The sequence below is a fragment of the Corvus kubaryi genome, unplaced genomic scaffold (genome assembly GCF_017639235.1).
Source record: "Corvus kubaryi isolate FWS band 111438036 unplaced genomic scaffold, C.kubaryi_AGA036_p1.0 37284, whole genome shotgun sequence".
Taxonomy (NCBI): Eukaryota; Metazoa; Chordata; class Aves; order Passeriformes; family Corvidae; genus Corvus; species Corvus kubaryi.
Genome location: NW_024581088.1, coordinates 7,988,657 through 8,011,690, shown reverse-complemented (window position 1 = coordinate 8,011,690; position 23,034 = coordinate 7,988,657). Strand labels below are relative to the sequence as shown.

Here is a 23,034-nt window from a genome sequence, read left to right as displayed (position 1 = left end):
CTCTTTTGTAATTCATGTCACTAACATAAACCAGATGCCATCTTCCTCAGCCCCTGCACAGGACGATGGCCTGCCTTTGCATTACATAAACCGGCAAGAAAATGAAATTTAAACCGGCAAGAAAAAGCAAAAATAAATAAATCAGTAATTAGACTAAAAACATCCAAGCCAAAAACAGCTTCCAAGTTTCCAGGAAGAATTAGGTTGTTTATGGAAGTCCTGTTTCAACTAACAGCCTGCCTGGCAGGTGGTAGGAATGTGAGTTTGTGGAAAGCAGAAACATGAAGCGGCTCTGCCTGGGGCACTGTGCTTTGCTTTGCTGTTTTCTTGGTTTAGTTAAACAAGAGGAGACATTACAAATACTCAACAAAAGGAGGGGGGAAAAGGAGATCTGTGTCTCAGTGTGGCCTTTCCTACCTTGGATGCCGTAGAGTCGGTTCAGGCGTGACCGTCTGGCCTCGTCAGCGTAGGGCACAGCCACCCAGGGCATCTCACTGAAGTACTGCTTGAAGGAGTCCTCCGACCTGTGCAAGGGGAACACAGCATGGCATGCAAAGCCCTCCACTTGCCAGGCTCCCTCCTCATTAAAAACCTGGCCTGCAAAGCCCTTTATGCCTTCACCAAAACCCACCAGTAAGTGCTGCTGGGAGACAGTCAGACCAAATTTGAGAAGTTGTCCCTGGTCTATTTTTTTCCCTAATAAAATATTTCAAACTCTCCAGGGTACCTGGATGCCAACCCATGGTGACAGCAGCAGCTCGAGTATCCTTCAGAGATCAGAGCCACAAGACACAAAGTGAAGCACAGACCTGCTCTTGCCGACCCCATTCTGCATGTCCCTACTGGGCAGAGGGAAAGGACTCAGGCAGCCTTTCTGATACCAGAGCCAAACTGCTCTGCCTGCACAGGGTGTGAGTGCTGCCTCACCTGTCTGCACTGACGAAGAGGATCTCAAACTTCTGGCCTGCCTCCTTGATTTTCCGGTAGGACTCCACCAGCACCCTCGTGAGGCTTCGGCATGGCGGGCACTGCAAAACACAAGCACAAGGACATTGTCTCCTCCTCAGGACCAGTCCCACACCCAGCAGGGCCAGGTGACCCAGTGACCATGAACTGGTGTGACCTCATCTTTGCTGCAGTGCCTGAACATGGCTGGGGTTTATGGTCTGTAAGTTACCAACAAAACCTCTTCCATTTTCAAAATCTGACCACTCTCCCACTTACAGGGCCAGCTGAGGATGACAGGCCACTGCAATGCTGATGATCAAAGCATCTTAAATTCTTCAGCACCAACCAAACCAGGGTCTTTACTCTCCCTGAGCCCACTCCAACTGCTCTGCACAGCACCTCCCACTCACCCAGTGCGCGGAGAAATAGACCCCAACGTGAGAGCCCTCCAAGGCACTGCTGTCCAGTGTCTGCCCATTGTTCCTTAGCAGAGGCCCAGCAACAACTTCACTGAAGGGTTTTGGCCCCCAAGGGAACTCCAGACCTGGGGAGGGGTCAGGATAGGGGTGGAAAGAAGACATAAGACAGTAACATGCATAAGCAACTTTTACAGTTTCAGAAAGTTCCACTAGAAAAACCACCCCACCTTCTGCAAGGATACAGGGGATCCTGTCTGAGGAACCCGACTGGGGTTTATTCCCATCTAAGGGGGATGCAGAACACCTCAGCTGTCAGGCACCACCACACCCTTGCCCTGAGGTGAGGAAGCCAAGCTCTGCACTGCAGCCAGGGTCACCTCTCTCTCTCAGGCAGGCTGCACCCAAGGCAAAGCACCTTCAGCCTGACAAAGCCTGCTCTGGTTTTGTGCCTGCTGAGGCATCTTTTCCTTATCAACAGCGTTTATTTTAGCAAGAGAGGGCAAGGTGGTACGTGCTCAGGAATGCAGTCAGACTGTGTCCCTTATGCTGATACTAACCATATATTTCTACACATATCCATACATGTCTTTATTTATAAACCTGAGCTATATATATGTAAAAGATGGTGTGTTTATATCCATATATCTCTATATATATCTTACACTAACTCTCTGCACCCCAAAGCAAGCTGTGTGTGTACACACAAACATGCTCTGAATCATCTGCTGCCAGCTCCCAGAGCAATCCATCCATGTGTTCAGCCAGAGAGGAGAAAACATCACAGATGGCTCAGGCCACAACATGTTCCTGCTGTACAGCTCCTGCCACTGAACTAAAGACTCTGTCACCATGCTCAGTATTTGCTGCACCAAGAAACAATGAGGCTGTAATAAAAAAAAATGGATGGACAACTACAGCAGATGACTGATGGGTCTGCAGGGTCTGTGAGTAAGGGCACACATTTGGCTCATTCAGGTTTTTTCCAAATTGGAAGAAGATAGATTTAGCATCAACTCCCAGCACAGCAAGCCCCAGCAAGGGAGAATAGTAGTATTTTTCTGTTTAATTTGTAAATAATGGGAAACTCATTAACCTGAGTGTGATGTCAATGATAAAAGTCCCATTCAGTATTCTGGAAGGATTCTGCTCCTAAGGTATGGAAAGTCTGGGCCCTCATTCTGTCTGTCCATGTGCCTCCATCAGGGAAAAATCCAAACTTCATGTTTCAGTTAGCCTAACCTTTTCCTCATTAGCACTCCAGACAAAAATCCTGGAGGGAAATTCTTTGTTCTTCTCAGTAAGCAAAACCAAAACACAAGATCTGGTAGGAATGATGAAGAAAATTTTACGCCGAAAATAGCACAGTGCTTTGAATAGTTAAGTATGACAATAGTTCTTTGTTCCCTCCCCCTCAGGCCATTCAGAATGAACTGGAATGAAAAAGCAGCTGTGTCCCCATGTTTCTGTGGCACAGGGGACTCCAGGTCTTACCTTCAGGGTCATCTCGGATGACCAGGAGGCCATTCCTGCAAACCACCTTCCCAGTGGCGGCATCGATAAATATTAGGGAAGGAATGTTGGAGACTCTGTACTTGTTCCACAGCTTCAGCTGTAAAAAAGATTGGGAGGGGAGATAAGGAAGGTAAACTTGGCAGCGTGAAGAGGAAGATTTTGGAGCATTAGCATCTTTCAGAGCAGAGGTCAGAGGTGAGCAAAGAAACAGAGCTGGTGCTTCAGGGATGAGCGTGAAGGAATGTGAGGAAGAGCTGCTGGGCCAGTGCCCACAGAGACCCTCACCATCACCACCATCCCCTCAGGACCTCAGGTGAGACCCCCATGTGTCTCATACCTGCTGTGGGCTTGCCCGTGAGCACAGGCAAAGCTTCTCCTCCTCCTGCTTTTACCTCTTTGCAAGTAAAATGGGGATAATACTTGCCATGCTTTGAGCTCTTTGTTTAGAAGACATGGTAAGCACAAATACTTTTAATGCCACTGCTCTGAAGCAATTTGTAATGCTTCCCTGGCTGTTTCCTCCCCTCCCACTTCCATGTTCATTAAACAAACCAGCAACCCCTGCCAAAACACAGCCAGGCTGAGCACAAGGCCAACACACAAAAAAATTATTCTTCTGCAACTGGGGCTTCCCGGGTTTGCTCCCAGGAGCTGATTAAGGGCTTTGACATCAGCCTGGGGGCCCAGCTCATCCATCCTGCACTGCCAGCTCTGCAGGCTGATGGCCACGTTTTGGGCATCCCAGTCTGGATGGGCCCGTCTGCTGGTCGCTACGTTTTGCAGCGAGCTTGGCTCTGCACAACACTGGTGACAGAGTGCTCTGGGTGTCACACACTCCTGGGCTCACGTTCCCCAGGATATGCTTCTGGCACAGGATAATTTAGAGCTTAACTCATGCACAGAAGCTGGCTGGGATGAGGAGGAACAGGACCACGACAGCTGCTGGCACAGCACAGGCTGCAGGTGTGGGCTGGCAGAGCCACTCTCCCCACCACGCATGGAGGAGCTGCTGCCATCACCTCATTTTCCTTACATTTCTCCAAGCATTTCAACCCAAACAGCCCAGTGGTGAATTATCAAACTCTCAAACAAAAGCCAAACCATAGCCAAGAGCCAAATGGGGAAGGAAACTAATCTCCACGTTCCCCTAACATCAAGCTCTGCTCTGCAAAGGCCCTCGGGTTCCGTGTGTTTACAACGTGCTCCAGTTGGGAGAATAAAACCCAGGCACAGGAGAAGCACAGAAGGGGCCCACCAGTGTCAGCCAGCACGAGAGCCAGGGAAACCATCACACGATGTGCTGCTGCTTCCACCAGTACTTCTCAGAGAAACTGCACCCACGTGTTTCCAGAGGAAGAACTCTGCAGATTGCTGTCCCTGATTTGCAAAGAGAAGCAATTCCATTTCCTGAGATGGGAACGATCCCGGGACGAAGAGAAAGGCAAGGTTTTGTGTCCCACCCACCAGCCTTCCATTTCCAATAGACATATTAATGGAATCACAAACCAAATGGCTTTGGGCATGAAAAGAATAAAGAAACTGTACTCAGTACAAACCAGCCCCCTCACAATGATGGTGTTCAAACCACAGAAGATAAAATCCACTTCTGTGAAGTTTAAAGGGTGGGGGAAAGCTCTTTATAAGGATCACAAGCATTTAACAGGGTGCTGCAAACAATAAGGAAATTACAACTAGCAATCGGATCGTTCTCTTTAAATAGTTGCTTACATTGCACTTCATTTTGCCAAGTCCTTTGTACACAGAAGCAGCTCCCCCAGGGCATCACGGCGGGTCCTGGCAGTTTTGCTTGGCTGGGGAAGCAGCAGGGTCTGCACTTCGGAGCCAAGAGGCTGCATGGACTCGCTGTGCTCAGAGGGATGGGGCTGGAACACCTCAGATAAGGGGAAAACACCAAACCAAACCTGCTCAAAGCACTGCAGCAAGCGTGGCATGGCTGGCTCCAGGCAGTCTACAGGGTCCAGCACATGTGCTAACTCTTGCCAACAGCTGGTCCTGGGTCTTCTCAGGATGTGTAAACCATCAGGCCCCACTGGACCCAAACTGCAGGCACTTGTCTTGGTTTCCCAGACATCCACGGCACGGGCAATCTGCAATCCAGACACTCTGTCCCCATGAAATCAGGAGTTGCCACTTCTAACTCATCAGTGAGAATGCCTCAAGCAAGCACCAAGCCACGTGTGTGTCAAAAGGGTCAAAAAGCATCAAAAGAGGTCAACATGACACCTGTTGCTGCTGGGGGAGCATGTCCATCACTGAGCTCTGAGACCTGAACCTAAAGAACATCATGTCACACTCAGTCACACGTTGGGTGAACGAGAAAAAGCCATTCAAACGGGAAGGTTTTACCTTGCACCTGTGCAAAAGCTCCCAGGCACAACCCACCGGCCCAGGTAACACCAAACCAAGTTTCAGAGCTTCGTACAGGCTGAGCAGCACTTCCTATTTTTAACAGATTTGCTGCCTGGGTTATCACTGAAACCCATCACACAACACCAGTGGACAAACACAACAATTGCATATAAAGCAACTGGAACTGGGTTGCCATTTGAAGCCTATTATAAAAGCCTTGAATTGGAAGTTAGTGGTCTCGATGCACTAACCATATTAATTCCATCCAGGAATGTGCTGTTTGAAGTGGGAGCAGTTTGGTTTGATGACTCCCCTGTGCGCAAGGAAAGCTGACGGGGAATGAGAAACGCACGCGCTGCAGGAGGAGTGCCAGGATCTACCACAATTCCCACCACCCTGGCCCTCATCAGCCAGATTCCAGCCTTTCCAGAGCCTGTCAGACATTTGGGAAGGAAGCCTGATGGCTGCTTTTACTGCAGGTCTGACCTGAAAGAGCAGAACCTTGGTAGGAAATGGGCTGGTTCATTTTAGCCAAGTTAAAGACAGCTCCCGATGGGATTCCCACGCTGTGCCACTATTTTGCACCTAAACTACAGCTTCCAGCCAGGACATCTGATCTCCACCTAAAACCACTGGGATGACCCAACCTGCCTTGTGGCAAACTATTGCACTAGTTAGCTTTTCTCAGGGTAAAATGCCAGGGATTTGCACATGTGAAGGTTTTGCAAAGGGGACAAGCTCAGCTTACACCCACTGCTTGTGGTCCATGCAGAACGGGAAATCCAGGAGAAAAAAGGCATCCCTGGAATGGGTACCTGCACAACCACACACCTCACAAAGGATTCTGTGTCAGGCTGGGTGTGGGATGCAGAAAGCAAATTACAACTTGCTGTGAGACCGCGGGCTGATGGGATGATAGCTCAGGCAGCAAGGCAGAGTGCTGCCTCAGCAATTCTGAAAAGCTGTTTTTCCTGCCGTGAAGAGGATGACATATAAATAACATATTCCACACACTCTAAGGATTTGATCATCCATTTAAAGAGGGGATCTCTGCTCCGCTTCCCAACAGCTGTTGCAAATCTGTGGGATCAAGCCAAAGCTAACACAGATGTGGAAATAATCTATGGACTATTCAGCCTGAAAGCAGCTGATCCTCTCGCAGCGCCCTTCGCTCCTGGTTCAGGCCTGCTACAGTCACTGCTCACCCCAGGACACCCACTGGAGAAGGACTGAGGAAATACAGCCCCTCACAAGACTCTGTGCAGGCTGAGCAGCCTTACAGAGACTTCCCTGGCTCCTGTGCAGGTGGTTTAGTACAGCCATCCAGTGGAAAAAACAGAGTCACCGGATTCCTCCAGTAACTTTATCCCTGCACGAAAGCATCACCACGCTGTCCTAGAAACCACAAGCCCTGGGTTCCCTCCATGACTCCATCCACAGCCAGCTGTGAGAGGCTTTCAGAGATCACTCATGATCTGAGGAGGGCTGAGGCGATCCCCAGATGTTGGCCATGCAGCAGCACAAGGCTGCTCTCCCCACCAGTACTGGCTCCGTTATTCCCCTCATCCTGGTGACTGGGAATTCCTGGCTGAGAGGCTGGGGAGACATTTGCAGACAGCCACAGTAATTTTTCCAGATAAAGGTGTCAGACGAGAGGTCTCCCCAGCAGCCCATGGCTGTTTCTGCACAGGACTGGCACCCGGCCGGGGCGGATGAAATCCCCTCCTGCTCCGCTCATTCTGGTGGGGAAGGGATCCCCCACTTCCAACAGCTGCCGGCTGCTATTTTTGGTTGTGCTGATTGATTTATCAGTCCTGGTCGTATTCACTCGCTCACATAAATCCTGAGTTGCAGCGGTGAATGCTGGCAGAGATAAAGCACAACTGCCTGCAGTGCACAGAGCCCTGGCTGCTGGGAAAGTGGTCCTCCCACCCTCCTTGGGGGCTGCATTTCTCTGCTGTTGTGTGAAACTGGACCATAAAAGCTCTCACGCTTCCCTCTTCCATAGCATATGGAGCTGACTCTGCCCAGAGATGCAGAGGGCAGAGGCTCTACTCATCTTGCAACCCACACTTTCACCCTGACCAGCGACAGACAAAGCCAGTTTAAACACTCAAAGGCAGCAATAAAATGAACATATTCCTTCTGTGGATGGCTGCTGCTTTTTACTAAAACAAATGTAAAGCCCCTTTTCTAAAAATTTCCTCTTCAAGACAATACCCCCAAGGGCCTGGAGAATTCTGGTGAGGCATTGGAAAGATCCCACCTTCCAACAGCCGCATGATCGACCGTGGGAGAGCACAGAGGGGTTTCCTTTACAGCAGGGGCTCAGCTCTTGCTGGTCTCTCGTTCAAGAGCCACGGGCTGAAACATGAAGTCTGTCTGAGGAACACATGAGCAGCACTTAGGTGGAAAAGCGCCCTTGGTCCAGGGCTGCAGGGACCAGCAGAGCCCAATGCCCAGCTCTGCCTCCAGCTCTGCCTCCAGCTCTGCCACACAGAGCAGCTCCAGGCTGATGAGATATCCATGGCCATCCCCAGTGCTCCAGCGCTGCGGGAACCCCTCTGTCCTCGCTCACTGACAGTGTTAAACTGCAGCTTTTACATCGTGCCTTAAAGGGTTTACAAGCACCAGGGGCCACCCAGGCTCTGCAGACAACAGGCTGCTCCCTCTCCCTGTCAATTTGAATCTAGTTCACGCCTGTCCCTACGATTCAAGCTCAGCTTGGGCAAAGGCTCCTCTTCCAGCCCTCCCTCATCGCTCCTTTTCCTTCGTGCTTCTGGGAACCCCCTCAGCAGAAGGGGACCATGGTGAGGGAACGACACACAGCCAAGTAGTGGGGGAAGAGCAGATGGTGCACGCCAAGGTCTGACCCCATGACATCGAGGAGATGGAGCGAGGCTTGGGATAAATTAATGTCCATTGTGCTGCCGCTTCTCTCTGAAAGTAAATCAAAATCTAATTACAAAATACAATGGTGAGAGAGATGTGTGCTCCGGGAACGTTAATGAGCTGAGGAGGGAGGATTTGGAATTGTAATAAACAAGATTGATGTGAACAGCTGAGACAGACAGCACAGGGCACTGGGGCTGCTGGTCCATACGGATCCCATCGCTCCCCTCTGTGCGCACACTGCCTGCAATGGCTGAAAGCCCAGTTAAAACCAACCTTAGCAGCAGTTTCCTCTGGCCTTCTGCCCAGCAGCACCTGCTGTGGACATTCCAGCAATACAATTCGGTGCGAGCAAAAACCAAAAAATCAACCCAAAAGTTCTGCTTGTCACTTCCATCCTCTCCTTGCTGCGGCTCCACGGTGGGAGACTGGCACAACACGGTCCAGCTTGTGGCTGCCCACACCAGCCCACAGCTGCTGGGGGGACAGGGGAGACCCTGGCAGGAGCCAGCTTGCGACCCCAGGCTTTTGTTCCTGACCAGGGAGCACAGCAGCAGAGGGTTTGGAGGCGAAGCGGAAGGAAATCCTCTCTGCGGGTTTCTGGCACGGCGGCCGCCAGCCAAGGGCTGCTCTTTGTTCCCATGAGGAGCTCCACAGCCAAAGGCCCGGGACGAGGGACCTGGGCCAGCCCAACCTCATGTCCTGGCGTTTCCTCCCATCTCCTTCCTCTCGCCACCCCAGCGCTGGATGCTGTTCTTTGCAGTTTCCCGGGCTGTGCCATGCAAGGGACTGTGAGCTGAGCGTTTTATTCGAGGGCAAGGCAGCTCATGGCTGGCTCCCCTCCCCCTGACACACATGCAGGCTGACAGGCTGGATCCTCCGCAGCCCACATCTGATAGGAAAACATTTAATTTGAGCAGAGCTGAAGAGCAGTTAACATGATCTATGGAGAGCAAAGCCCCAGGGCCCGCAGCAGACACGGGAGCTGCCCTGGTTGTTTTACATGTGCAGGTTTCAAAGAGGTGCTGGGGTGGCAGCTTGATTTGATCCCAGGATCAGGAGGAAGCAGCATTTGACTAAACATACAGATAACAACCCAGGCAGGAAATCAAGCAGGGAGGATGCCACCAGACAGGCTGGTCCATCAACACTGTGAGGATGTCTTTTATAAACTTTCTTTTTTTCAAGTGTTTCTCAAATTGTATTCAATAGCCCAAAGATGATGCAGAATTTAAGGATGCAGCATTGCACCCACGACTAGGAAGTATACCTCCATGTATTTCGAATAAATGGTTTTTTTTCCTCCATGTGCACACCTTGCTTTACTTCTTAAAAGGGGGCTTGCATATGAGCAAGGTATTTCATAAACTTTTTCTTTCTGCAAACACACAAAAAGCAGTGAAGGCAGCGGGAGTTCAAGTGTATGTGGGAAAAATTTCAGACACATGTAGAAGTGTATCATCCATGGCCCCTATAAATTACGCCCCCAAATGACTAATGCTGAGTAAGAAATAGCTGTGTAAACACAAAGGCAGTAAGAAAAAATAACAATTTCTGTCTCTCTATGGGGAAGGGATATTTTTCCATCTGTTTATAGGAAAGGCGAGGGGTGGGGTGGGAGTCTGGGATGTTGAATTGGAGTTCAGGGCCTCCCTTGGTCCCATGTCTCATCTGTCACTGCAAGTGGGACAGCTGCCAGAACACGGGTTTCCTACCCACTGCCTTTGCCTTTGCTGCTACTGTTCACTTGAGTGCTGGCAGTAATCTCAAGGTCAAACACCTTGCAATCCCGGATCACTAAGAAACAAACACTTCTGAAAAGCCTTGAGTTTAGACAGAGTTCCCACCAAACACAAAAGCCTTTTAAATCAGCAGGGAAATTGGGATTTGGTTTTTTTTTTGTTTTGTTTTGTTTAATGCACACAATGAGGTATTAGTGGGGTTTCTGTTTTGTTTTCAGTGGTTAATCTGAGAGGGAACCTTACACAATCAGACCAACAAAATCCTGGAAAACAATGGAGTATTTGTTAGCACTGTAACACACCCCGGGGAGTGAGGGCTCCAGGATGCCGCAGCCAGGAGCCTCCTGAGCAGTGACAAGCCAGCACCAGGACATCCCCCAGGCCAGCTACACAAAAGATTCCTGTAAAACTATCAAGACATCTCAGATACCCTCTTGTGCCCACTGCTGCTCAGGTACCCACACTGGGTGGATGGGAAATTTGCTTTTCCACAGCACCTTTTGAAATGCAATAGCTCATCCATCACATCACTGTGATGCTTCCTTACAAAAACCTCCACTCAACACAGCTCTTGCATCACTGCAAACATTCAGACAGTTTAAAGGCAGCCACTTTTCTCCAGCTGATCTCAGGAGAGGTTTCACTGGTTGGTCTGGCCCTCCCTACAGCTGCAACCATCTCAGCATCTCAGAGCCGACAGCGTCGAATCTCACCTGGCAGCACTCCTGGTTTGTAACCCAAGGAGGATTTTCATGCAAAGGTTACACAGCTGCAGAGCTACAAAGGCCACAACCACAGCCCCGACTGCGGGGGCAGCTCTGGGCTTTGCATGCAACAGGCTCCGCTCACAGCTCGGGAGAGCGGCACAGCTCAAGGGATTCACTCTGTAACCACAGATCAAAATATGCCAGGAACTAACCAGAGCCAGGTGCTCTCAAGCTCCAGCTGGAAAGAGCAATCCCTGCCAGTGACAGCTCCGAGTTATCCTGCTCCTCCTCGGCTCTTGGGGTGGAAGGGATCCCACAGCCTGTGCTGACCCCGAGCAGCTACAGAGCTCATGGGGACTTCTCCTTTGGAGTCCCAAGCCCATCCTGAGGAAACATCACACCACCAAAACTGCTCTGGGCTAAACCACTGATGATGATGATGATGTGTTTTCAGGGCCTCTGTGCCCTCCTATCACACTTCACCAGCACAGCTGAGCCCCAGAGCCGTGCTGGCCTGAGCCAGCACTGGGTGCCCTGCGGGGAAGAGCATCCGAGTGACGTGTGACACAGGCAGGACAGATGTAACACAGGCTGCTGGAAAATGCTCTCCTGCTGAGCACTTCTCCTCTCCCTCCTGCTCCCCAAACTGACACTCAGCCCCTCAGCAGAGAGGCTGGAAATGTAAACCTGCCCCAGCCAATGATCTCTAAATGGGAAAATGCCACTGAGAGTCACACGTTTGCAATTAATCACCTGCACACACTAAAACCAGGGCAGAATAAAGCTGCCCAGAGCTCAGACACATCAGCACCTCAACTGCAGCACAAATCAGCATGTGGGAAGTTGGAGAAGCCATTTCTTCACCCACTCCTTTGCAGAGCAGCTTTTCCATCACATTGTGCTCCAGCAAAACTGGGGAACAGGGAAGGGAAGGGCAGGCAAAGGAGCAGAGTTGTGGTGTGGGCTGGGCACAGAGGAAGGGGAGGGACAACCAGTATGGGGCCAGCAGACAGGGCTGAGGGGTTTATGACACACACACATGGTGGGCCAGGTGCAGGGCAAGCGAGGGAACCCGATCTGTCCCCGAAACCCAGCACCGAGCCACAAGAGGCCTCCAGCTCCAGAGCCATCGACCGGGGAGGAATGGGACAGCAGCCTGCAACTCCCTCTTCTTCATTTTAAGGTGTCATGCAACAGCCAAACCAATTAGGAAGATGAGCAGAGACAGTGAAAAATCAGTAGCAAGGTCAAAAGCTCCACTTTAGTAGAGTTTTCCAAAGGGGCAAGAGCCTGTAGTCAGCACACAGATGAAGGCAGGACACTGGTGTGAGAGAGTTGGCCACCGTATCCCTCCTGCCACTGGCACAGACAGTCATGGAGAAACAAGGAGCTGCTGCCAGGAGCTGATGAAACGTGAATCCCACGGGGGTGTTCAAAATGTCAGATAAGATGCAGCATATTAATTCCCTCTGCTGACAGCCAGCCCCAGCTGGAGGGGGAGGCTCGGAGACTGCAGGATTCAGAGAGCCAAGGATACCCAGCACCAGTTCTGCCACTGAGTCTCTGAGTCAAGAGCAAAGCAGGAGGTGACACAGAGGGCTGAGTGGCAGGAGTGATACCTCATGTTTTTGGTGAGAATAAGGGAGATTCTCTGCAAAGAAAAAGCAAATTGTGTGTTCTTTTACAACATGCCGAAAACTTCTGTGCGCTGGCAGCAACCCTCCTCAGATGGGGCTGTATTTCAGCTGTTACTATATTCAGTTTGTAAAATGCTCTGGGATGATAAAAATCACTCCAGAAACAGTTACTAAAACTGTTTCCAGGAAATAGATCCATGGAGTTGAAGAAAGCCTGGTGTTTTTACAAGAGCTTCAACTAGAGAGAGACCAAAGTTAAGCAGGAAGTTTTGCTTCCTTGTCTTTTCGGCAATAAAAGGGAGCTGCACTGGGGTTTATTTGATTCTGCAACACACAAAACCACCATCAGTTGTTTCCTCAGAGGGGAGCCTGACTTGAGATGGAAAGAAAACACCCCTCAAATCACCTGGAGTTGAAGGTTTCTGCCTTAGTCAAGCTCTGGATTTGTCTGCTTGCATTCTTGTTTTATCCTGTTGCTTTCCATGATTATTGAATTGTCCAGAAGATGATCCCAGGGTAACTAAATCCATGCTGCAGGAACAGAGATTTTATCCAGGAAAAGCACTGTGGGAGCACGGTCTATCTTCCCATCCCCATTCCAGCCTCAGTGCTAGGAAGCAACGTGTTTGGAGTTGGATGAGCCACAGGAAACGCAAGCAAATCATCCACTTGTGTCCAAGTGACTTTTTCCAAGGATCTGCCATGAGTTTCAGACTCAGTCACCCCTTTCCCACCCCTGGGTCAGAACTGATTGAATGCAGCCATCCAGTCAAACTCCAACACACTCATCTCGTTTGGCAACCCTGCGGTTCTGCTGAGAGCTCCAAGCTTTTCCCCTCCTCTCCCTCTCCCTCCTCTTGTTCAATTATCTTGCTTCATCTTTATTCCGTTTCCAGGAACACTTAGCAACAGGCTCTTGCAATCAGCCACCGGCAGGCAGGATCTGAGGAGACTGCAGTTGCGATGACCTTTTGCTACACTCATGCAAATTTTAAAGAAAGTATGTGAACAATTTGCCTTTTAAGTATCCTCTGCTTACATTTACCGGGAGTTAATTCTCCTTCTCTGCTTAGAGGCATCAGAAACACCAGATTTTCTGATTTTACACTAATGAGAACAAAACCTGTGGCTTAATTCCAGCTTACTTTGTGGGATTTTTTTTCTGTATCTCACGCTGTGAGCAGAACCTGAATGGACAAAAATTAACATGTGACACCTCCCCTGGCCAAGAGTTCAGGTCTGCTTGGACACTACGTGTCAGAGCAAAAGCCAAGTGTGGAGCTCAGGGTCCATCCCAGCAGCCAGCCAAACTCATCCTGAGATGGACAAGATGCTGTTGCTCCTCTTGGTGAGCAGCTTTCACTGATCACCATCAGAGACTTTCATCCCAGGACAGCCCCAGGGTATGCCAGGAGCCAAACATTGCCTCAGCCTCCCAAGGAACATGAAGCATTTGTGATCTCCGTAATTAAAGCTCATCAGCCAAGGCAGCAGATAAGGGCTGGGACGGGGTTAAGGACTCTCATTCCCATGGGACTCCTGGAGCGCTCCTGCCAAATCCAGGGACTTTGGCAAGTGACATCCTCCAAAACAACACACCGACCACCACAGGGCTCTGGGAGGGCAACACTGATGCTGGATAGATGGAAATGGGTAAATAACAAGCCTGGGTTTGGAAAACCACAGCAACAAACTCACAGCAGCCATTTTTACAGCCACCCCAATGGGTGCTGGCAGAGGAGAACAGGCAGCAGCCTTGATTTTCATCAGATTTAAATCAAATCCCCAAAGCTTTCCCAGCACTTTCCCTGTCACTCAGTAATTTTCCCACATACACAAGTTTGGAGACAACCCAAAGTGCACACCAGGACAGCCAGTGCAGCTTGCAGGGCACAGGGGCATTGCTGCATTTAAGTACTTTCTCCTTGAAACAAATACTCTGTGTTTGGAATAAAAAATCCTGTATTTCTTGCAGTGGCTCGAAGGGAGGGAATGGGTGAATACCCGGGTACCAAGGTACCAAGGCAGGCAGCTCACCTCCTGCTTTCTGAGTGGTGTTCATAACCAGGGAAAGAATTTGCAGGGCCCTGATCCGGGAAACAAACAAAACAAAACCCCTCACAGATCTGTAAGACTTCAGATGAGCTTAAAAAGTATAATCTACTTTTTTTTTTCCCCTTTCAAAAATGAAAAGTCTAAATAAGCACGTCATTGATCCGATTGCTGAGAACAGCATCTGGAACATCAATCTCTGCCTGAGACTGCAGAAGCTGCAGGAGAGCTCAAAGCAGCCAAGGCTGCCCTCGAACCAGATGCCGCTCGCTCTTACAGAAACGCCTCTGGATTGGTGTGAAAATGATTAAACAAAATTGCTCCCTCTTTTTTCAACTTTAGAACTCAAATCTGTTTTCTCTTAGAGGGCAGATGCTCATTACATATCCCACAGCACATCAAAGGGCAGGAAAAGAAGGAAGGCAGCCACCCTGCCATGCACCAGTGCCCTGTGTCCTGCGTGACCACCACCCACCACCTCCCCTCCCCAAAACCCCTTGGCTTGGGATACAGAGCACAGAGGGTAAAAATGCCTCTTCAAGCTTTGGTCCCCACTTAGTGACAGCATGAAAGATGCCAATCAGGGGCTGTTCCAGCAGCAGCAAACAGCAGCCATATGTTTTGTAGGGAATTCTCTTGGGGCTCCAGAACAGCTCCAGCTACTGCACCACCTTGGGGAGCCCCAAAGCTGAGTATTTCTTCAACATTCTTTCCCCATCAGTACTTGAACACTCACAAAGTGGTCCCTTGAACACAAGGGACCACCAATCCAATCTGATGCTGACCAGAGAGGGAGGAGAGGGAGGATTTGCCAAGGGAAGGCTGCTCCAGGGCAGGGACAGGAGCTGCTGTGAGGCAGAGCAGAGCCAGCCCCATTCCTGCTCTGTCCCAGCACGGCAGCTTCACATCTCCCATGGGAAGTGAGCCCTAATTATGCTGTGCCCAGGTGCCAAACAGCAACACCTTCCCCCCTAAATCAAACAGCGCTTTTTTCTCTCATGATCAGGGCAAGATATCTGGGGCTCCAACACACTCATTTCCCCTATCAAAGGGTCTCACATTTTCAACCCCACAGGCAACTTGGTGATGAACTGACTCCAGTTACAAAACCAGAATTCATTAAATACCTAAAACATGATGATGCTATGGTACAGTCCCCACCACAAGCAGAGTGCCTTTGCTCCCACAGATGATGCACCTCTCCTGTGCCCTCCCAAATCAGGATGAACATTAGTCAGAGTTTCCTAGAATCCTCTCCCTGAACATTTGAATCTGGGATGTAGATGAGATATATTCCTGTTCCATGAAAACTTACCCAAAGAATGGCAAATAAGACCCTGAAATCCCAGGAATACCATGCTGCCTCTTATCCAAAGCCTCCTTCATTCTTTCTTTACTCAAACTCAATGGGATGATGCTCAGATCTGTAACTCTTGGGGTTTTTGGAACTTTATCAGCTACAGCAAACAGCCAGCAGCTCAGGCAGGCTCAGCAGGATGCGACCTCAGGGACGCCAAACCCTGTGCATTTAATGCCATACCTGATTCAAACCCCTGTGCTCAGAGGTGAAAGGCAAGTGACTGATGGGAGGCCTCATTCCCAGAGCCCTTCCCATTCATTTTAGTTCAAAGACCTCAGAAAACTCAAGGCAATCACTCACCAGCTGGATATTTAAGGAGGAGCGTGGGGAAGTGCGCCTGGGAAGCAGGAAGCACAAAGTCAGCTTCATCCAAGATCCAAGAGAGAGAAGTCACAGCCAGGCTCTTACTTAACAGCTTCTTCCAGGCAACCCACTGCCTCATCCATCTTAATCTTTGACCGCTGAGAGATGAAAACAATTTATCCTCATTCCCTGCTCTTACTGAGAGGTTACAAGAAATAAAACTAAACCAAAGATCAATGTTATACCCCTTCTCAGACAAACTCTGCCTGACCTGGACTTTCATCTAGAGGAGTGTTTTGGCTCAAGCTTTGCAGAGGAAAGCCGTGTGAGCAAGCCAGTTAAAAACCTGGTGCTTTCATGTTTTTACAGCCAGCTAAGCAGCACACTACAAAGCCTTTTATTCCAAGTCTCTCCTGACAAGCCAGCATCGATAAATTACATAATCTCCCAGGAATTATGATGCACGGGAGAAAAAAAACCCCTCCAATTCCCTAGGTAGGAACTAAGGGCTCAGAAACTGAGAACTGAAGGAGAAGTCTGTACAAAAATCATCCCAAGATTAGGAGGCAACTTTTTTGTACTAAAAGAAGACAGCAAAACCGGATGCAGACACACTCCCTCCCCCTGGCTACCAAGAACTCACCAGGCCCACAGCTGAAGATAGAGATACCTCAGAGGTCTCTCTTCTCCCAAATGTCCCTATTTCCAGAAAAACCAATCTGAAACAAGCCCCTGTGTTTGACAAGCAGTGCAAGTGGCTACAAGCATGAGAAGAGATGAGCTTCCCAGTCTGAGAGGTGCAACTGAGCAATGAATGATAGAACAGAATCATGGAATATCCTGAGCTGGAAGGGACCCACTAGGCTCATCAAAGCTGCTGTCAATGGGGTGCATCCAAGTACAGCCTGAGTTCCCAGGTTGCACCAGGCTTCACACACTGATCATGTACTGAGCTGTGTTGGTTTTACATGCTGTGTGTGCAAGAGCCAGGGAAAATCCATCTTCAATGTCATAACAAACCCTAAGGTAAACACAAAGGCAAGGCCACGCATATTACTCAATTAAACAGGCACATAAAGGAGAAGGCAGCCCTGGCCATCCATTTGTTCCTGATTTTTGCTGTTGCTCACATATTTTTGCTGTGAGCACACACAAAAATGGGCCATGTTAAGCCCTGCACGAAGCAGATGCTCCCTTCTCCAAGAACAAACCTGCTGCTCCTAAGAAAAACCAAAAGCAAAGTTTTGCAAAAGAAACCTGCATTTCACAGTCTTTGCACTGCTCTACTCCACCACGGAGTGTGGAAGGAACACACCTTGGCCCCCTTGCAAACACAATACCCCAGGGGCTGCCTGGGGCTGGGCAGCTGGGATAAACACCCAAGCCCAGGAAATTCCCAAACCCTGAGAAACTAAACCAGAGCCAGCTGGTCTGTAGGGCTGCAACCCTAAAGAAAAACTTTGTCTTCAAGTTATGAAGTTTATGGCATTTGCCCTGCACCTTATAAACTACACAGGCGGTTTTGCAGGTGGTGGGCAAAGAAAGGGGTGTCTGAGGGTCCAGGTGCCCAGTCAGACCAGGAAGCAGCCAAAGAAGAGGTCCACCTGCACAGAACCTTTTACAGTAGCTCTAACACAGCTGGATTGGGTCTTCTGTGCTCTTTCCACAAGGGTTGAGCAGCTCCTCCCTCCACTGGGCAGAGCTAGAGCCTGACAGATGAAATTCTGGGCACAGAATAGGCGGCACTTTGGATTACTGACAACTTCAAAAGGACGAGAAAAGCCCTTCTCGGGTAAGTTCTTGCTGCTCAGTTTGCTGAAGGGCATCAGGACAGCCTGAGCCAGCAGCTTTGCTGAACATTTCCAGACTCCATCTGGCAGCCTGGCATCCAGCCTGCTCCTCCTGTGCCAACAGGGACACCCAGATACGCAGGACCCGCGCTGGTTACGGCAGTTCCGGAGCAGAGGGGAAAGGATGAGCAACTTCTACAAGAAAGATGCTCCTACAGATTGTAACAAATGAATGATTTCCAAATCTGTGCTTGCTTAGGAAAGGAGAGATTTAAAGCTCCAAACCCAGCCCATTCGTAAAAATAAATAAATAAATAAATAAATAAGCACGAGTCCCAGATTCTGTTCTGAATCCCGGGGAGTCAGCAGGTGACAGATCATTAAAGCCAGAACAAGGTTGTTTCAGATCTGCAAGCTGAAATATCCCCCCCTTCATCCCCCCCAGCAGATCTACAGGAGGGCCACAGGGAAGATTTAGCACATGCAGCTTTGGGTTGTTGTGGCTACCTTTTAGCCCATTCAAAAGAGTATTCCCCAAGGGAGTCCATAAATAGCAAAGGATTCTGCTCTAATCCCCTATCTACTCCTTTCTGGATAATACGGCATTTGGACAAGCACTGCCAAAACACAGATTTATGGCAAAGCTGAGAGTTTGCATGGCCAACACATGCTCTAAAAACTCAGGATTCCAAGGAGTAAATAAAGACTCTCCTAGGATATAGACAGCTCTTCAGTTATGGAAGCTTCATGCAGATACAAACCTGTTTGCAGAATTTCTGCTTCCGTCTCCCATCCCAGGCAAAAGAAGTTTATTCTGCCTTTCTCCAACACTAAAATCAACTGTTCTCACTGGGTGTTCTTGCTGATACCACCACTACACAGTCTTCTGCTCACTTCCCATTTCATTACTAATACTTTATAAGATCTATCAGCTATTACCTATCCAACAAGCTTCAAACTTCTTTTCTGACAGTGACCAACATCAAAGGGAAAAGAACTAAGAAAACTGCCGACTAAAGGAACTATAAAAAGTACAGCTGATGAGTGCTACAGTTTTACTGCTGCACTGGAGACACCAGGGAGCTGTGTGTTCTTAGAAGTTCCTCAGAGAATGGTGTATTGAAAAAGAAAAAAAAAAAAAAAGCAACTTTGCAGACAACTCAGTGCTACTGAAACTAGATTTTGTAATGGAAATGCTGAAAAGCACCTGAACAACAGAGCCAGTGTAACACACACACACGTGGCTGTGAGGGGCTGACCACAGCAGAACCGACAGAGGCAGAAAATTTAGCACCAAGTGCAAGCAAAGACATTCTGGCCACTGAAAAGTCAAGCAAGTGAAGACACATCCACACTCCCAGAGGCACCAGGCAGGATTGTTTCCTACCCCACACTCCCCAGGTGTGATTTTAAATTACTCACTGCTGGGGCTGTCACACACCTCCCTTGGGTGCCTCCACCACAGCCCCATACAAAGGCATGGATCCTGCCTGCTGCAGGGGATGAACAGCCAGGCACAGCAGCAGCAGGCTCAGGGAGATGCATGCTGGATACAAAAAAAGGAAGAAAAATGCAGTCATTTTTGACAAAAGGGAAGTGCTGCATCCCTGCCGAATCTCTGTGGTTGCCTACACACCCTTTGGATCCTGGCTACTTGCAAGCAAAACATAAAACCAAGGATATTTGCTTAAAACCCACAGGCGGACACTGTGATTCTATTGAAGAGAAAAATACAACTGGCATTCATTCTAAAAACTTCCCACCACTGGGACTGGGATTCAAAACCAGCACTGGGCAGCAAGGCCAAAACACACGGAGAGCAGACGCCTGCAAAAGATTCCAAGGGAAATTAGTTATGTGCGTTTTAACAAAAATAAAACTAAATCCAATGTTTACAAAAGGAAAAAAAGGCAGCTTCCCTAGGAGACAGAGCTGCAAACACCCTTTGCAGATAAGTCAAGACCTGTCTGAGGCTTCCATGGATTCCTCTGCCAGTGAGGTTTCCTCGGATTCCTGTGCCAGTGTGTGCAGTGAGGGGAAAGGCAAAGGCAAATGCTGAGCAGGCAGCAGCTGCCTCCTCCCGTCCTCAGAGCTGGCAGGGAAGGGGCTGCCCTGCCCTCCTTCCCAAGCCAGAGCCACGGCAGCTCCAGGGCTGAGCGCTGGCTCTGCCGGGGCAGTGGAAAGGGAACTCTCCATCCGTCCTCCTCCATCAGCCTCAGGGAGCTGTGGCCAGGGGAGGATGAGCTCCTGGGATTTCACTGCTCTGCTTCTCCCGTCTCATCTCTCTCCAGGAAAAGACATGGTAGGCTAAGGCTGGACAAGTAAGTGGATTTACAGAAAGCCCCAGCTTCCCTTCTTGTGTGCTCAAGTCAGCCTAACTCCGTAAACTCTTTTTTCCTTCAGTAATTTTTCTGCAGCTGAGTCACACACAGCTTCTGCCAGGAATTTTTATAATTACTGAATTAGAGCAAGGTTTTGCCTGTGCACGCCTGACAACATCTGCTGATAGAAGCGAGCTCTGCTCAAACCCTTGCACAGCCCTGGAGGAGCAGGGCTGAGCGCTGCCCTTCCTCCTGACAGCACCTCTCATGGGGCTCTTCCTGCTGCTCCTCCTGCAGAGAGCTTTGCAGCTCCTAATCCACGTTTTGGGAGGAAGGAGATAAGCTGGAACAAAGTCCAAAGGGTACTGAAGCAGGGGGAGGAATGCTGGCTGCCTCTTGGCTCTCCAACCCTCTTGCTGGAGCATCCCTGTGGCAGCATCCACAGTTATGTGCCTCTCCATCAGCTGCATAGCTGCAAAGCCATCGTGCGTCACATCTTCCTTGGAGACAGACAACGGTATAGAGTTCCATAAAACCACAGAAAAAAATAACTCCCTCGACCTCCTTCTTCAATGGACACAAGGAGTTATTCTGCAAGCGAGGCTCCAACACACAACACCGGTCCAGCCTAAAAATCAAACGCAACCCACATTCAGATAAGCCAAAAGCAGACATCTGGCATTAGCAGCCTAAACTACACACTTCCTGGATGATTCAAAAACCTCCCACTTTATGCTACACGTCAGAAACGCAAAGGAATTACCATCTTCAGGACTGAGCTGTTCAGCCTCCTCCTTGTTACTGTTTGCTGGAGAGCGATGCCTGTACCCTCCCAGTATTTCTCCCATACTGCACCAGAAGAGCAAGCGAGGATGTGCTGGAAATATGCTGTTTCTGTAGCATTAATCTGGTCCACTTGCAGGGGTCTTTACAGCATGGCCACATATCAGGTGTGCACACAGTCCTGACGCAGTTAGAACTGAGAAGAGATGCTCAACAACAGAGGAATTACTCAGCTCTGGGTTTCTGCTGGTTGTGCATGCACAGCACTCAGCTCTCTTCACTTCACACTTTTCATGTGCTGCTCCAAGGCAAAAATGAAGGCGTCTTGCCACTGCAGACTGGGATTCTTCTCAAAGGATTCTGAATTTATTTTCATAAAATCCTAGAGAACTACGTTCACAACACCTCCGGTTTATAGCCAAAGAAAAGAGTTACAGAGAAGCTCTGGGCATCCAGTTCCAGAATCAGCCTCCAGCTCCCTTTTAAAAAAATAAATAGCATGGAGCGGCATTTTAAATGTTTGACGTACAACTTCCCATGAGATCATCTGCAGCAGGAGCACTCAGCACTTCTGCAACTCAACCCTCACCCTGGGGACCCGGGAAATCAAGTCCCTCGTTGTGCATGAAAAGCAATTTACCCAGCACCATCCCGAGCCCTGCGGCAGCAGCAGAGCAGGCATTCCCGTCTCTTCAACCAACACTTTACCCTCGCTTTTTCCATGACTTGCCTCACTCCTCTGCCTCCAAATCCAGCACCATGAAGGGCTGAAGTCCTACACATGGAGCCCCATCCTTCACTGGGCTGCCTCAGCTGCCCTCCAGGAGCAGCAAGGGCAGAGGTGCCATGGAAAAAACCCATATGTAATCCTGTAATTAGAAACGGCATCGTAACATATACAGGGGGACAAATTAAGGTTGCAGAGGAATACTGTAAATTGGATGCACATTTCTTGTTCCATTTTACTGCTTTTTTTTTTTTGCCCTCTCCCTTATTGGGCTTTGGCTGCGCTTCAGATTAAGCTCCTAATAAGGGCTGGAGTTGGATGAGATCTTTTCAGCCCATCAGATTGCAGCCTTCCAAGCCATTGAAATGAGATTCAAGCTGAACTTGAATTTTCAATAGTTTGGCCTAAAGGCAAGGGTGTTAACAACAGACCTGCCAACACCTTCTCCATGCGAAATGTCTGAAAACGTCTACGCATCAAATGCTGCTCAGGCTCTGCTAGACAAAAGCCACAAAGCCAACATCTCAAATCCACTGCGGACTTGCTTGGCCGGTTCTCCTGCCAGTGAAGCTCGTACATTTTCTCTGAAAATCCACTGAACCTCAATATTCTCTCTAGGAAAAGGGGTTTTCCCCCCAACAACCCAGCTGTTGTAGTTTCATTACGATAAGGCAAGGTGGGGATTAAGGAGAGATCAGGTAAATCAGGTGGACATATATAGGAAACAGACACACACCAGTTCACCCAACACTGTCTACTTAAATGATACATCCCCAAAATTAAAGATACCCCAAAGACATGCATGGGCTTTAATCAAGACCTCTACCAGTACTCTGAACAGATTTTTAAATGCTGAAGTCTATTTTCTTCAGGACATGAATGCTTCAGCTTCCATGCCACCAAAATAATTTCCAGTTCACATTTCCAGTATGGTGGGACTGAAGAACATCCATGGCTACTTCAGCCAGTGCTGCAGGGAGCAGGGCAGTGAAGGGAAGGTGCTCCTCTCCTTTGATGAGAAACAATATGAGAAAAGGAATGATGGTTTCTTGAACTGCATCCAAGGGAAAGTAACCCTGCTGGAGTGCCTGGCAGGGCATCAACAGCAATGCAAATTTCAGCTTTCAAAGAAATCATACTCAAGAAGGGGGTGGGAATATCGTGTAGGAGCTGAGGCGACACTAATCCCATGGACTGTTTTACAAACTGCTGCTTCTCTCCAATGAAATTAAATCCTCTGCAGAAAAATCATCTGGCTCCAACATCTTTTGTTAAGTGGAGCATAAACAGAAGGAAGAAGAGCTCATAACTGAGCAGAAAATGGACTCAGATGGGCTGCTAGAGAGTGAAGGGACAGCAACCAGACCACTGGCATTTTGCTCTTTTCTTTGGAGGGTCACTGCAGGATCTCTGAACCCCAATGAGCCAACAAGGCTCTTCCAACACATCAGGAGCCCTCTGCTCACTGTGA

At 49.2% G+C, this 23,034-nt stretch overlaps 1 protein-coding gene across 4 annotated transcripts in view; it reads right to left on the bottom strand.

Moving 5' to 3' along the window:
- NXN (nucleoredoxin) overlaps positions 1-23,034 on the bottom strand; it is a 47,916-nt gene that overhangs the window by 10,605 nt on the left and 14,277 nt on the right. For 2 of the 4 annotated variants that reach the window (XM_042026344.1, XM_042026345.1), the window contains exons 2-5: positions 2,859-2,976; positions 1,359-1,492; positions 928-1,028; positions 418-524 (exon numbers count right to left, since the gene is read on the bottom strand). In XM_042026344.1, the coding sequence (XP_041882278.1) occupies positions 418-524; positions 928-1,028; positions 1,359-1,492; positions 2,859-2,976 (460 nt within the window). Of the gene's footprint in view, positions 1-417; positions 525-927; positions 1,029-1,358; positions 1,493-2,858; positions 2,977-15,939; positions 16,051-20,816; positions 21,246-23,034 lie in introns of those variants that run through there. The other 2 variants (XM_042026347.1, XM_042026346.1) reach the window with 2 other exon arrangements.